We start from the raw sequence: 14,220 nt of genomic DNA, 5'->3' as shown, positions 1-14,220 counted from the left end.
GGGATGTCTCCATATTACTTATGTGAATAAATATATGAACTAAGAAACCAGGTAAGAAATTTTTGACTGAAATACCTGGCTGAGATTTAGAGGCTGCTGCTGAAAGGGGTGTGGCCCCATGCGCTGCTGCCGGTATGTCCCGCCTCCTGAAGAGAGGTTGTTGCCAGACAAGACACCATTGGAGATTTTGAACTTGTAGGTGGAGTTCTGGTGGTTCATCGTGTCTGTTTGAATTGATAAAACATGTTAAAAAATATTGAAAATATTGAAAACATAATTTGAAGACAATATTATTTATATTTTTCCAACAAGTTTTTCCAAATGCATTTATTATGTGACAAGAAAGAGATCACAGACTGAAAAAAAGAGACATGAAATTAGCACATCTATGTAGAAAATAATTTGCCCGAATCAAATATAGTTTAGCAGTCCTTATACAAACTGTAGCTAACCTACAGAAAAGAGCAATTAACCTATTAGAATCAATTAGCAGTTTAAAAATGAAAAAAAAAACAGTGCTGATCACACTTGCATTGTCATAAAATATCTTCTGACAATTTTAACAGACCTGAGTTGAATTACCTCTCTAAGCTTTTTTTATTGCCCACAGATTTTGAAATGCCACATAAATCTACTAAATAAATCTACCCTGCATATCAGAGGCTGTCAGTGAATTGTCACTTTAAATTGATGCTTGATTCAGGCTCTGCCAGGTGTCCCTTTCTCTCCGTCTGCTTATCAGCCCTTGCACTGTCTCACCAAGCTGGAGTCTGTCACACTCTCCAAGATTCCCGCTGGTCTGGCTCTTCAGTGGAGGGATGATGATGGTGCGGGGGTTCCCGTTGCTGTAGTTGTCCAAGACAGTGCCTTTGGAGTCGTAGCTGTTGGTGTTGGGCCCATTAGGCTGGGACTCCACAGCGTACGGGCTGGTATTGCTGGAGTCAGAGTCTGGGGAGTCGTGGACCGTAACACAGCTGATGACATTCTTCCTCTGTTTGGATGACGTGCTGTTGAGAAGACAAAAAACTGTATTTGACTGTATATTATAAGATGACTTGTTCTTTTTCCAAAAAGAAAAACTGCTAATTTAACAGTGTTTTACATGAAATGTCCCGTTACATTTATTTATAGTTTTTCACTGTATACAGTAAGGGAACCATTAACCAACGTACCATTAACCAATTCAACAGATATCACAATTTTTAAACATAATATTCCATCCTAACATAACACAATCCAATCAAATGGATGGATAAAATCCTTTCCTACATTATTTCCCTCTGTCACTCAAACAGTTCTGCCACATTACAGAACAGTGAACTGAAATTGCTGGTCCCATTTTACTGACCTGGTGTTTTTGGGCTGTTTAAGGTCGTCCTCCTCATCTGTGTCACTGCTGATGGTGATGATGCTGACGGCTGGGCTGGGGGTGTCGGGGATGACGATGGTTTGGCGCGGTGGGTTGTGTTGACTGTGGTGGTCTCTAGTGGTGCTACATGCCTGCTCGCCTCCCCATCCACCTACTCCACCACCTCCACAGGTCTGTGATGGGCCGCAGGTCGAGGACAGGCTGCTCTGAACCACGGCACACCGAGGCGGGGTGTTCTCCTTCACTCGTTTGGAGCGTTGAGGTGATGTCACCGGCTGGGTGGAAGATACCTCATATGCTGACACGTTCCTAAGAAAAAATTAAGTTCACATAAGTACTTTTTTTTAACGTTTCTTTTTTTTGTTTTGTTTTTTACATTTACCATATTATACCATGGCTTTAATAGATGTACCTTTTAAATACCAGTATATATATGAATATTACCACTTTATGGCTTAACTCGGCAGCTTTTTTAATAAGGCTTGTCTGACCTGTTGTTCATCTGGTGCTGCTTGTTCTTTTTGGAGGAGGAGCTATTGTTTGATGGCTGTCTCATGACATGAGCCACACCCACATTGAGAGGTTGCTGAGAGGGCAGGGTGACGTGACCTGCCAGTAAGGCTGGCTGTTGCATAATGGGATTGTAATGGCTGCCATGGGGATGTGAATTCCTGAAACAAAACAAGCATCATTAAAGCATGCCCTTTTTTAGTCTACACTACCATTCAAAAGCAATTTTTCCACAGCCACAGCACTACTTGTCAGAATGAAATGCTTCACATATAGGAATAAAAACTACATTTTTTAGTATCTAGCATTTAGATATCTGTACTATCTTCAATCAACAACTCAAATTTTATCAAATGATGAATGCAATTCAACAATTAGCCAGAGGGGGCAGCAGTGACTGCAGCACACAGTAGTGGTGGAAATTATGATTCTTTCAAGACATTCGTTCATTTTCAGTTCGTTCACCAAAATGATTCGTTCAGAATCGTTCACTGATTTGTTCAGTGATCATTTCTTCGTAAAATATGCCAGCAGGTGGCAAAAAAGAGTGTATTATGTGTTATGTCTTAAATCAACGAACGTATTCACTTGTTACAAGAACTGATCTGGCTTTATTAAAATGTGTGCATAAACGCATTCACTATATAAAGTCTATTTAAGTTGTTCAGATGAACAAAGCACGAGGTTTTCTTGCCTAATTAGCATTTTAATTGTTTGGTTAGACAGTTTGTATATTATATATTCACATTCATAAATTGGGGATTAAACTGTATGCTAAATATCAAAACAAGCATATGTGCACAGTGCCTATAAATGCGCTTTGCATTTTGTGAGATTGACATGCTAAATAGCATACTAACCCTGTTTACTCTCATTCATTTCGTTCACGAACGAGATAAGCTATGTACCAGTTCATTTCATTCACGAACGACATGTATCTGTTCATTCAACTCGCTCATGAACGACATGCCAATTCAGTCATTTCATTCATGAACGAGATGTACTAAATCATTTAACTCGTTCACGAACGACATGGGTATCAGATCAGTAATTTCATTCACGAACGATAAGATCTCGTTTAGACTCATGTAAAACTCGTTCATTGAAGGGCGTATTCGTTCACTACATTCAACAAATCACATGCTCTGTCACATCTCATACTCGAAGGCTATTGGCTCGAGGTTGAGTAACTCTTTGACAGGATGAAACAGTTCAGTTACCCGGTTCACCGAGCTGCACATGCGCTACTAATAGCGCCGCGCTGTTGTGGAGGGAGGAACTTCAGTGAACGAAAAATATGAGTCAGTGGATTGCGTGAACGAGAACAATTCGTTCACCTAAAAGATTCGTTCAAAAAGAACGATTCATTCACGAACGACACATCACTAGCAAACAGCAAAGAAGCAGAGGACAGCATTAGATCTCAGAGGAGAAATCTCTCTCTGCAGTAAAGTGCGACACTCTTCCAACCAGACTGGCTCAGGACTACCAAGCCCTCCGGGCTGAGCTTAAGGCGCTGATGTGATGATCCGCAGATATCAGCACCCGTTCATCTGTAATACTTTCACCTCATGCAGGACAGCAAGACCTGACTCCATTTCCCTGTCCTAGCCAGAGAGATACTCCTTCACTCACTGTTCTAATACAAGAAACCAACACTATTTCTAAACGAATCTAGAATATACAGACTTAAAATATTCCGTTCCTTCATTCCAAATGAATAATTCAAATGCATGATGTCTTTGTAGGTGCATTTGCAAACTAAGCAACCTAGATAATTTAATCTGCTTAGTTTGTAATCTAGGAAACTATTAAAACCCAGTGTTGGGGTACTGCTGTCAAATATATGGATCACCAGTCATGATATCTTAAAATAGATCGGTTCCACATGCCTGTTTATAATCAGTATGGTATAATATGTCTCGGATAAGGATGTAATTCATTTTAAAATGCTTATGGAGTCACTAGTAAACATGATGAAATTGTACCAGATCTTCCCAGCTAAATAAAACAAAGAAAAGAAAAAAGCTTCTGTGGCATCTAAACATCTAAACGGAACGGAATGAAACAGTCGGGTTCCAGAATTAAAAATCTCATTCTTTTTCTCCATAAAGAAACTTTTAAAGACAGACCTACTGTGAGCTACGAGGTTGTTATTTGATGGTAAACGCTTTTGTTGAAGCCATCATCCCAAATTATTTTGATTTCATTTAGGAATAATCATGTTCAACAGCAGAAAATGACATTATTCATAATTCTACAGAGAAATCTCCACCAATCAGGTTATCGCGAAGCAAATTGTGCCAAAAGAACACTTCAGAACCCACCCACTCACATAAACCACTGCGGTCTTGTACCTTTGTCAAATACTTTATCAGAGTTTGTAATGTTGTGATTCACCTCATAGCTGGTTGGTTAGGCACATGGCTATAACTCTTAAACAAAGACCTTTTTTAAATCCCTACATGAAAAAATAATCTAAAAAAATACTTGAAAAGTTGCAATCACCTGCAAAATAATGATGGTATCTCAAACACTGCCCCATTTGCCAATAGTCTTGCCCTCAAAATCACAGCATTAGTTGAGACAAATGTCCATGGGTCAGGATCCCCAAAAAGAGCAATGCTTTGAAAGTACCACAAAGCCACAGTATTAACACTTAACTGGGAAGTCAACCTAAACTTTAAGAAAAAAAAAAAAAAACTACTTTTATAGGTACAACAGTTTGCCACTGGGGTGGTACAGTTAAAGGGACAACTTTGTATCTTTGTCTACACCCAAAAGGGGGCATATTTGTTCCTTGGAGTATGTACCCATCTGGGTTTTTTTTTTTTTTTTTTTTTACATTTTCTGAGTTTCCCCAAATGGTTTACGTACAATAGTTTACGCATATTAAAGGGATAGTCCACCCAAAGTGAAAAGTTTGTCATCATTTACCCCCCCTTATGTTTTTCCAAACCTGTTTGCATTCTGACGAACACAAAAGAAGATATTTTGAAGAATATTGGTAACCAAACAGTTCTGGGTCCCTTTGACCATAGTATATACAGACCCGAAACTGTTTGGTTACCAGCATTCTTCAAAATCTCTTCTTTTGTGTTCAACAGAATGCATACAGTTTTGGAGCGACATGAGAGTGAGTCAATATGATAGAATTGTCATTTTTGTTAGAATAGAAAAAAACATTTTGGCATCAAAAAATGAATAAATGAATAAATGTAGTATAGCAAGCACAATAGTCCTCTTTAGCAGTGACGGCATGGCAGTATCTCACCTCCAGTTGGCCAGAGGCTGCGAGCTGGTCATGGAGTCAGGGATGACGGTGGCGTGTTGCACGGAGGTGTGTGTGAGCTGCTGCCATGCCGGCGGAAGGAGAATCTGTTGAGTACCAGACGGCCAGGCCTGCTGTAGATTAAGGGAAAACACAGGGTTAGCATACACAGATCAGGTACATCTCCATCAGAAGGTCGAACATCCACAGATAGTGGAGCTCATGTGATCCCATAGAGTTAGATACTGCAGTCGAGTAGGATATGAATGCCAACCAGCAACCAACAGCACACAGAGTCTGTGACCTTTTCTGATTTAATTGGCATCAGAGTGAAGACCTCGTAACCTGGCACATCAAATCGCAGGGCTGCGGCACAGCTAAACAGGCCAGTGTACTGCACGAATGTATTCAGAGAGAGAGGAGAAAAAGGATATGGCTATTTAGAGAAAGGACCGCTCGTAAGTGCTAAACTGTGCCAAACAACCACCAAAGGGTTCATTTAGTTATTTAAGACACAGTAGCGTCAGCGTTCGGGCCTATGAAATTGTTCTAACAAAATATGAACAGAAGAGATATATTATAAACAATTTTATAACCCATCCATCTTCTAAGCTAATTATTCTCTTGGTCTGAAAATGAAGATGTACGCAGGATGGCTTTAAAGCAGCAAATTATGGACAATATAAAAGATCTCCCTCTGGAATAACAAAAAGCTTGTGACACTTTCGATGGAACTCTCCCTCCTTCGATTCCTTGGCACCCGTATCTAGATGACGGGCCCCCTGCATACTGCGTACAGCCTTGGCTCCTGCCTATAAAAAAGATAAGACCCTGCCTTAATAAAGAGATGTGGCATCTTCCAGGATGTGTGCTGATGTGTTAGACATTTTCCAAATCAGCTCTGACTTTAATTAAATTCAGGGGCCCTATTCAGAGGCTTTGTGAGGAGCTGCTTTGTATGGTGGGTGAGGAGTATGGGGAGTGCCAGGCATAATTTACCCAGAGATGTGAGCTTGAAGAAGAGTGTCTGCAGCTCTAATAGTTTAATGCAGCTTTATTGATTAGCGGTTTAATGTAGACCTAATGAATTGTTCCTTTAATACCCTTTGCACATCTATTTACCAGTCCATCAGTATGGACCACAGCACTCACACAAATAAGGGAGGGTGATGGGGAAAGAGTGGGAAAAATGCTTATACGATGTTTGAAAGGCTGTGATTACACATTTAGATATGTAAATGAAGTGAATCTTGGTCTTTTTTTTTTTTTTTTGGAATTCCAGCTATTTAATGTTGACTTTCTGTAGTGCATTGGACTGATATTATTAGAGAAATTTTAAAATAGTTTAATGTATTAAATAGTTACTTCAAACTATAATCATCCTGTCATTGTAATTTGTTTTATTGTGTTTCATCAATTTTATAGTTTTTTTAAATTATCATTATTTTAAAAGACTTAATTATTTTATATATTTATTATTTTAGCCTCAAAATAAAATAAACTGAATAAATGAATTAACTGAATGAGTGAATGAATAAACGAGCAAATCTCTACAGCTGACATGAGAAAAACTAGAACGTTTTATTTTCTTGCCACTTCCTTGTTATTTCAGCAAAAGAAAAAATGAACAAATATTAAATACATTTTTAAACTGTCCTGGCTGCAGCAAAAAGAAAGAAACAAGAAAACCTTTACAGCTGACCTGACAGAACTTGGAATGTTTATTTATTTGACATTTACTTTTTATTTCAGCAAGAAGTAAAAAATAAATAAAATAAAAAAATCTTTGAAACTGACCAACGTAAACTGAAACTGTAAACTTTTTTTTGACACTTGTATTTTACTGTAGAGAAGGAAAAAAAAGAAAGAAAGAGAAAAAGAAAGAAAGAAAGAACTCTTACATTAAGCACCCAATTAATTTTACCTGTTGCACAAAGCCTAAGAGCATGCACTTTGAGTATGTGTCAACACCTCTACATACTTCTTCCATGCATGACAACAGTGACATGAATAATTTCCCCAAACCCAAAGCATTACATTCCTGACACTTTGCATCCTCCTTTCTCTCTCTGGGTTAGGTTGTGTAATTGTATCGTTTGGCCTGGAACGCTAACCCAGATAAGAGTAGTGTTTTCCTTGAAAGGCCATCTCTGCAACTACCCCCCAACAGCTTTTCTGCCCTCAAGGGGTGAAAGCCTTTTGTCACCCCCGGGGGCTCTGAAAGCACCGCCGCTCCCGCCCCAATTGTTTTTACATTTTCTGCATTCCTGCTCCAGATAAAGACTGAGGCCTTTTAGAAACCTACTCCACTGGCACCAGGAGCGATGTGGTCTGGCTGATTGGGTTAAAGGGTGGATAATGGGCGGTCGAGGCCCTGAAGTAGTGATGAACAAGTATCTCCATCCGCCTTTCCTAATGCAACGCTCCGATAATCACCCATGGAATTTATGCACAGGTTTTCCAGAAATGAGGAACAATAAAGAGGCATTACTGTACTTAAGCATTTGGGCAGAGCCATGAAACGGAAACACAAGCAAAGCTCAGCAATACTGAAAAAGTGTGCAGATGAATTGCAACCATCCTATTTAAAAAAAAAAATAACAAAAAAAAAGCGAACTTTTTCAGTGAAATAAAGATGAATGGAAACTGGAGCATTCAAACTTCAAACAGATTGCCAAACATTGTAAAAACATCAAAAGTGGTTAATATGATTTTTGCGTCATATTTCAAGTCATGATAGCATTTTTTTAAAAACAGACCAAAATTGAACTGATGGTCTTTTCCTCGAATGAGTGGACTAGAATGAATCACAGCTTTGTGAATTAACCAATCAGACTGATTTTACAAACCGGATCCGCTGATTCAAGAATTTAACTCTTTGCTGAAATATTGGTGCTTCTCTAATAAACATACTAAAACGGATATCAACTTTCAGCACGATTCAGCATGAGTCATATGGACATTTTTGATACTGTTATGGTGTTTCATTTGGCATTTTGGAGCGAGTAATTAATGTACATTTTTGGCTGAACCTTTCCTTTAATCTGTAGAGTCTTCAAAAAGCAACAAGAAAAAACAGCAAAACTGAAAATGTTGTGGATAAATTAGAAATCAGCTAAACGGCTCTGAACCTCGCCACCCTGTCTCAAATTTGAAAGCCGTCTGGGCCCTGTCTTGCGTTCCAGAGGGATGGCAAATCCCTCAGCATCCAAAGACCTCATTTATAGCCAACCTCAGTCTTGCTCATCAAAGCATGACTTCCTCTAAGTCCAGGAATGAAGCACAGTTGCCTGACTTAGTGAAAGCAGGAAAGCAAACCATCAGTGGGGTAAAATCTCCAGTGGGAAAAGACAGGCCACTCCAGTTGCTAGAGCAGAGCATGCAGAGATAAATCTAACTCGACTTCAATTAATCTATTGGCCATGAAATGAGAGTGTCTCCTCGATTTTGTTGAAGGGAAAGTGAATTATACTTATATCATTAAAACAAAGTAGGTCATGCTAATTGCTCTTCGCTGGAGCCAAACTCGGATGTAATTGAGATTTTGGGAAAATTACTTTAGGAAATGTGGCTTTGTATTGTTATGGCAATGGGGGTAATGTCTGGCTATACCTGTGTCAGAAGGCCCGGCTGGATCTGTAGAGGTTGGGCACCGGGGGCCTGTGTTACTATGGGAACTGCATTCTCCATCCGCACCGAGTAGCCAGTGTGTTTAGAGGGTGAAGCTTGCAAACCTGGGAAGAAATAACAAGGAAAACACCATTAGATGGCAAAATGTAAGAAATTGCTCAATCAGAAACTAAAATTCGGTCAGTATTTACTCATTTCAAATTTATATGACTTTTAAATGAATCTTTACACAGCTCTTTCATACAATGATCAAATAAAACATTATAAAAGTCTACTACAATGCTAAAGCATTTTCATATCTTTTTGGAAACGAAGATTTTTATCTGGAATCTTAGAAGAGTAGAAATGTCAATAGAAAAGTCAAATAAACATTTGATGAGTATCATTACTGTCGATTAACTGATTTTATACACATTTATATTATATTAATTTCTTTCTAAATAAATAAATAAATAAAACTCTTACTGACTCCAAACATTTAAATCTTTCCTAGCTTTGTGTTATGAACAGATTAAAACTTCAAGTTTTAATTTTCAAATCTTGATGCAAGTTTCTGTTAAATATTATCAGTGCATGATGGCACAGAAAATCACATAAATGTGTTGTATGACTTCTGAAGACTTGGAATATTGTGCACTAGTGGTATGGACCATTATTATGATATTATTTGTCTGGAAGCAGATACTATGAACTGCTGTGTAAGGAAAGAGATAAACAGGTAAAATGGGTAGAATTCTTTAAAAACAGAAACAAAAACAGTGAGTATATAATGACACAATTGCATATTTTGTATGAACTAGTCCTATAAAATAAGATACGGTTAGCCAAATCTATATATCCAGGGTTTAGAATAAATTAAATCAACACTCACCTTGGAAGCCTGGTTGGCAGACGATGAGGGCCTGCTGGAAGGGATCGGGTCGGGCGGCGCAGAGTTGTGGTGCACCGGGTTGGAGGTTCATGGTTCTGGGGGCCACGGCAGCCATAGGGGCCGCAGAAGGCTGGTAGAGTGCAGAATGGTAATTTAGTATGGAGACATCAGCATTGGTAAGGGAAAGGGTGGCACTGGTGGAAGAGGGAGCCAGGTTGGTGGCCTAAAGGAACCAATGGGACCAAACGGACAAACAAACAAAAGCATGAGGAAGTGGGTGTGGGGATTGGGTGGAGCAACAATAAATGATGAGGGGGAAAATTGCAAATAAAACCAAATTATGAACATAAACTCTTTTATAATATATAATATAATATTTCTTGATTTTACAGGATGGATGTACAAAAAATGTTAGCTGATGAAAACAGGCAGGCAGCAAGCACTGGAAGCATGCTTTGTGTTAAATTCCGAGTTATGTCTTAACTAAAATGCTTTATTAGCTGTTATTGTGTGCAGACAGCATTAGGGTTCAGGCATTTTCTATAAAATGACTTATTGAGCGTAAGGAAAGAGGCGGTGAGAGAGCTTCAATCAATGCTCTTGTGTTACAGTCTCCATCAATGCTAGGACCCTTCAGCTCATTGAATTTGCTCAGTCTCATTAGCAGCAGATAATGATCCCTCTTTGCGGTAAAGCTATGATTAAATATACACACAGTTCTAACTGGTGAGGGGAGAGAAAATCTGTTCTTCAAAAGCCTCTGCAATAGATTTCCCCTCCAGTGCTTTTTAATCCAGCCTGACTGCAGCACATTCATCTGTTTATTCATCTATCAATGTGGAATTTGCACCATCTAGGAGGTTTGATGAACGAGGGAACTTCCTCTCCTCCATCTAGAACAGTGAACCGAATATGCTTCTCAAAAGAATTGTGCAGATCCTTCCATCATAGTCACTCTCTCTCGGTAATGAAAACATAAGGCAAAAATATAGCCAGAAGTAAAAATATGAGTGTGGTAACATCGCCAGAGAGAGGAAAGGGTGTGATTTCTGCTCAAAAAAAAAAAAAAAAGATCAGAGCCATGGCTTAACAGTTAGCGTATGTGCTCCAATATCAATATTTTGAGCTTAAGAGCTCAGTTGGGAAAAGTGTGAGTCTGGCCTGCTGCTGAGCTATGGTTTGTGCTAAGGCTTAGCGGTCTGCGCACATGCAATGACATCAACATTTTGAACCTTGGTGCTAATATAAGAAATGTAGGTTTGAGTTTGGCCTACTTATGGTTCCATGCACCCAATTCAGGACTTCCAAAGTTTAAAATAATGGCCCGAGTATGGCTTAGCAGTCTGTGCACATGCCAAGAAATCAAAATCTTGAGGCTTGGTGCTAATATAAGAAATTTAGGTTTGAGCCTGACCTACTTTTGTTCCCATGTGCAATTGAAAACTTCCAAATATAAGACTATTCATGGTCTCTCCATGATCCCATGTGCCTGTTTAGAATTTCCAAAACTACTTTTTTTTTTTAATGGTCTGAGCTATGGCTTATTGGTCAGCACACATGCTCTAACATCAATATTCTTAGCTTATATTGGGAATTTGGGTTTTAGTCTGGCCTATTCATGGTCCCCATTCACCTACTAAGATCTTCCAAAACTAAAAAAAAAATTTAAAAAAAAAGAAATGGTGTAAATCGTCTGATCAATGGCTTACAGGGCTTTGCACATGCATCAAAATTTTGAGCCTTGGTGCTAATATAAGAAATGTGGGTTTGGGTCTGGCCTGCTCTTGTTCCCATGCACCAATTCAAAACTTCCAAAACTGAAAAAAAGGTTATGTGCCATGACTTAGCAGTCAATGCACAAGCTCTAACATTTATATTCTGAGCCACAGAGCTCATATGGGAAATGTGGGTTTGAGTCTGGCCAACACATGATCTAATGTGCCTGTTCAGAAGGTCCAAAGCAAAAAAAAAAAAGTCTGAGCTATGGCTTAGTGGTCATTTGGAAAATTTAAGTTTGAGCCTATTTATGTTCCCATGTTCTTGTTCAAAACTTCTCAAATTAAAAAATGGTCTAAGCTGTGGCTTTGTGGTCTGTGCACACGCTCCAACATTAAAATGTTGAGCAGTGGAGCTAATAAAAGAAATGTGGGTTTGAGCCCTTTTCTTTCCACATGTCTTCCTGCTCTCTCTGTACTATCTCTGAAAATAAAAAGGCAAACAAATCCTGGAAACACAAGGTCAAAGGTCATGTCCAAATAGGTCTAGATGGTAACCCTCTAGATGGTACGAGTGCATTTCCTTGTAAAATGCCTGTAATTTCTTCTAAGATATGGACAAAATTGAACAATACAATAGACAAAAACAGATGTGCCTAATGTTGGCACACCATCAAAACCTTTTCCTTTAATAAAGGCTAGTGTTATTTACTTTCAGCTGTTACCAAAGCAATAGAGTTTCATCTCATGCCACCGCTAGTAATTATAGACTTTTCATTAAGGTTTGTATGGGGAGAATTCAGTACAGCGCTTTTCATTTTTCATTTTTCCCATTTAGCAAGGCCGACGAGCACCAGGGGAGAGAGTTAATCAATACGCTGCCATGGCATTCATCACACAAAATAAACACTTCAGTCTCACAGCTGGCTAATGCTACACAAGCTTTCCCTTCGAACACATCGAATACCCTACACAACATTCTTCACATGACATTAGAGTGAGGCCAGAATGCTATAACATTACAGCTGAATGACTTTTTGACTTCAGACATGTTTATTTGAAGGGGAAAGTCACAGTTTGAGCCGATCTAAGAACTCAAAATGAAGGCATTATGGGATTCATGCCTGGCCCTCTGTCAGCAGTTTAGACAAACGCTCCCTGGTGAAGCTAAACTGCACTGAGGCAAAACAGGAGGAAACAAAAGGAGAGAAGGAAACAAAGTGGTGCAATCCTTAAGGCTGCAAAGTAGTAAAATGCAAGCCAAGCAGGAAGTAGAGGCTGTCATGTTGTTAATCAGCACATTGTGACAGAGGGCTGCAAGGCTGGAAACACACACACACACACACAGCCCAAATGGCCCATGATATGACTAGTGTTCTGTCCACTGAAGGAAGTCATCCGATACTGCCAGTGGTCAATGGGCCAATGCTACTCTAATTTCTTAGGTCTGTTCCACTGCTAATGAGTCTGTGCATGTAATACAATTGATTATCTGAAGCTTTAAGAGAAAAACTAAACAGAGCTAAGGATCGTTTGAACTGAATTCAAGTTTTGAATCACTATAGTTTGGTTCTGTGGGCATTTTGACCTAGCTGTAGTTTTGAGGTTGAAACTGCATACCTAATAAATTCAAAAACCAACATAATTACACTTTTTATGATGTGCTCAAAATGAAACTGGTCCATACAGCACAAAAATATGTTACTTTTTTTAGTAAAACATTTTAACATCCATAAAATTACAAATATTTACTTGAAAAGAAAGTGCGTAATTTTGCTTGTTATAAGCACAATATTTAACACTGTTTAGAGAGTAATACGTTTAAAATAAGGGAAGATCTTTTTTGTATATTATAAGTTGTTTATGATCTTGTTTTATTTTTTTTTTACATATGATCTGTCTTCTTAAGAACATTTAAGAATTCAAGAAAAATACTTTTTTTTTTTGCAAATATTTTATAATAAGTTGCTATTTAAAAATTACAAATATTTAATTGTTTAAATATTTGAAAAATGTATGATCTTGTAATTTATTACCTTCATTCTCAAGTGGATTTATCATGGTGATTTATTGTGGTGCATTAACTAATTTTCTTTTTAAACACATTTGCTCATATGATCATTTTTAGCAATTTTGACTCAGCTAGGTCAGAAACGACAATGAAGAAATTTAATGTGTGTTTTACAAAGAATAAATAGTATCTAAAATGCCAAAAGTACAGGTTGGAGATGTGGCTAACCTATCATAACTTTAACTTTATTTAAGAACAATAAAATGGGAAGTTGCTAGTTAGATGTGATAAATGTAAACGTGTGTGTGTGTGTGTGGATACTGACCTGGCTATGCACAGTGTTAAGATGGTTGTTGAAGGTCATGGTGAGATTGGTGGAGGTGCTGGGGGCTACATGTGTTATAAAGGGTGTCTTGCTCTGATTGACTGTATCGTACATATTCACCCGACGCTTACAAATCTCCAAGTTCTGAAAGCAGGATTTGACACTGCAAGAAAAAAAGACAAACATAAATTTGATAAAACTGCATAACCTTTACAACTAATGTTGGTGTAGTGTAGTTCAACCGACTGTGTGCTGTGTGGGAAGTCCAGCAAGTGTGTCATTGTGACAAAGGGGTGGTTGAGTGTCTCTATGGGTGTTATTCTCTTGTCTGCGTCGATGGTCAGCATCTTGGTCAGCAGGTCAATAAACTCCCTTCTGTCTGCCTTCTCTGCCAGCATGTCGCTGCCCTCCAAGTCTGTGGTCATATTCACCTGCACACACCAAAAGAGAGAATATGAGAGTGAGAAATGAAATAGAGAGACAGACTGCCAGATGTACAGAGACCAACAAGTACTTTA

At 38.6% G+C, this 14,220-nt stretch overlaps 1 protein-coding gene across 2 annotated transcripts in view; it reads right to left on the bottom strand.

Moving 5' to 3' along the window:
• Nucleotides 1-14,220, bottom strand: part of LOC132156279 (homeodomain-interacting protein kinase 2-like) — a 94,353-nt gene that overhangs the window by 3,594 nt on the left and 76,539 nt on the right. Inside the window, exons 6-14 of one of the 2 annotated variants that reach the window (XM_059565209.1) lie at nucleotides 13,949-14,133; nucleotides 13,703-13,865; nucleotides 9,652-9,874; nucleotides 8,763-8,884; nucleotides 5,154-5,284; nucleotides 1,861-2,040; nucleotides 1,349-1,678; nucleotides 760-1,007; nucleotides 76-224 (exon numbers count right to left, since the gene is read on the bottom strand). In XM_059565209.1, coding sequence (XP_059421192.1) covers nucleotides 76-224; nucleotides 760-1,007; nucleotides 1,349-1,678; nucleotides 1,861-2,040; nucleotides 5,154-5,284; nucleotides 8,763-8,884; nucleotides 9,652-9,874; nucleotides 13,703-13,865; nucleotides 13,949-14,133 — 1,731 coding nt within the window. The remainder of the gene's footprint in view (nucleotides 1-75; nucleotides 225-759; nucleotides 1,008-1,348; nucleotides 1,679-1,860; nucleotides 2,041-5,153; nucleotides 5,285-8,762; nucleotides 8,885-9,651; nucleotides 9,875-13,702; nucleotides 13,866-13,948; nucleotides 14,134-14,220) is intronic. The other variant, XM_059565210.1, reaches the window with a different exon arrangement.

The sequence above is a fragment of the Carassius carassius genome, chromosome 13 (genome assembly GCF_963082965.1).
Source record: "Carassius carassius chromosome 13, fCarCar2.1, whole genome shotgun sequence".
NCBI lineage: Eukaryota > Metazoa > Chordata > Actinopteri > Cypriniformes > Cyprinidae > Carassius > Carassius carassius.
This window is presented reverse-complemented; position numbering and strand designations above follow the sequence as displayed.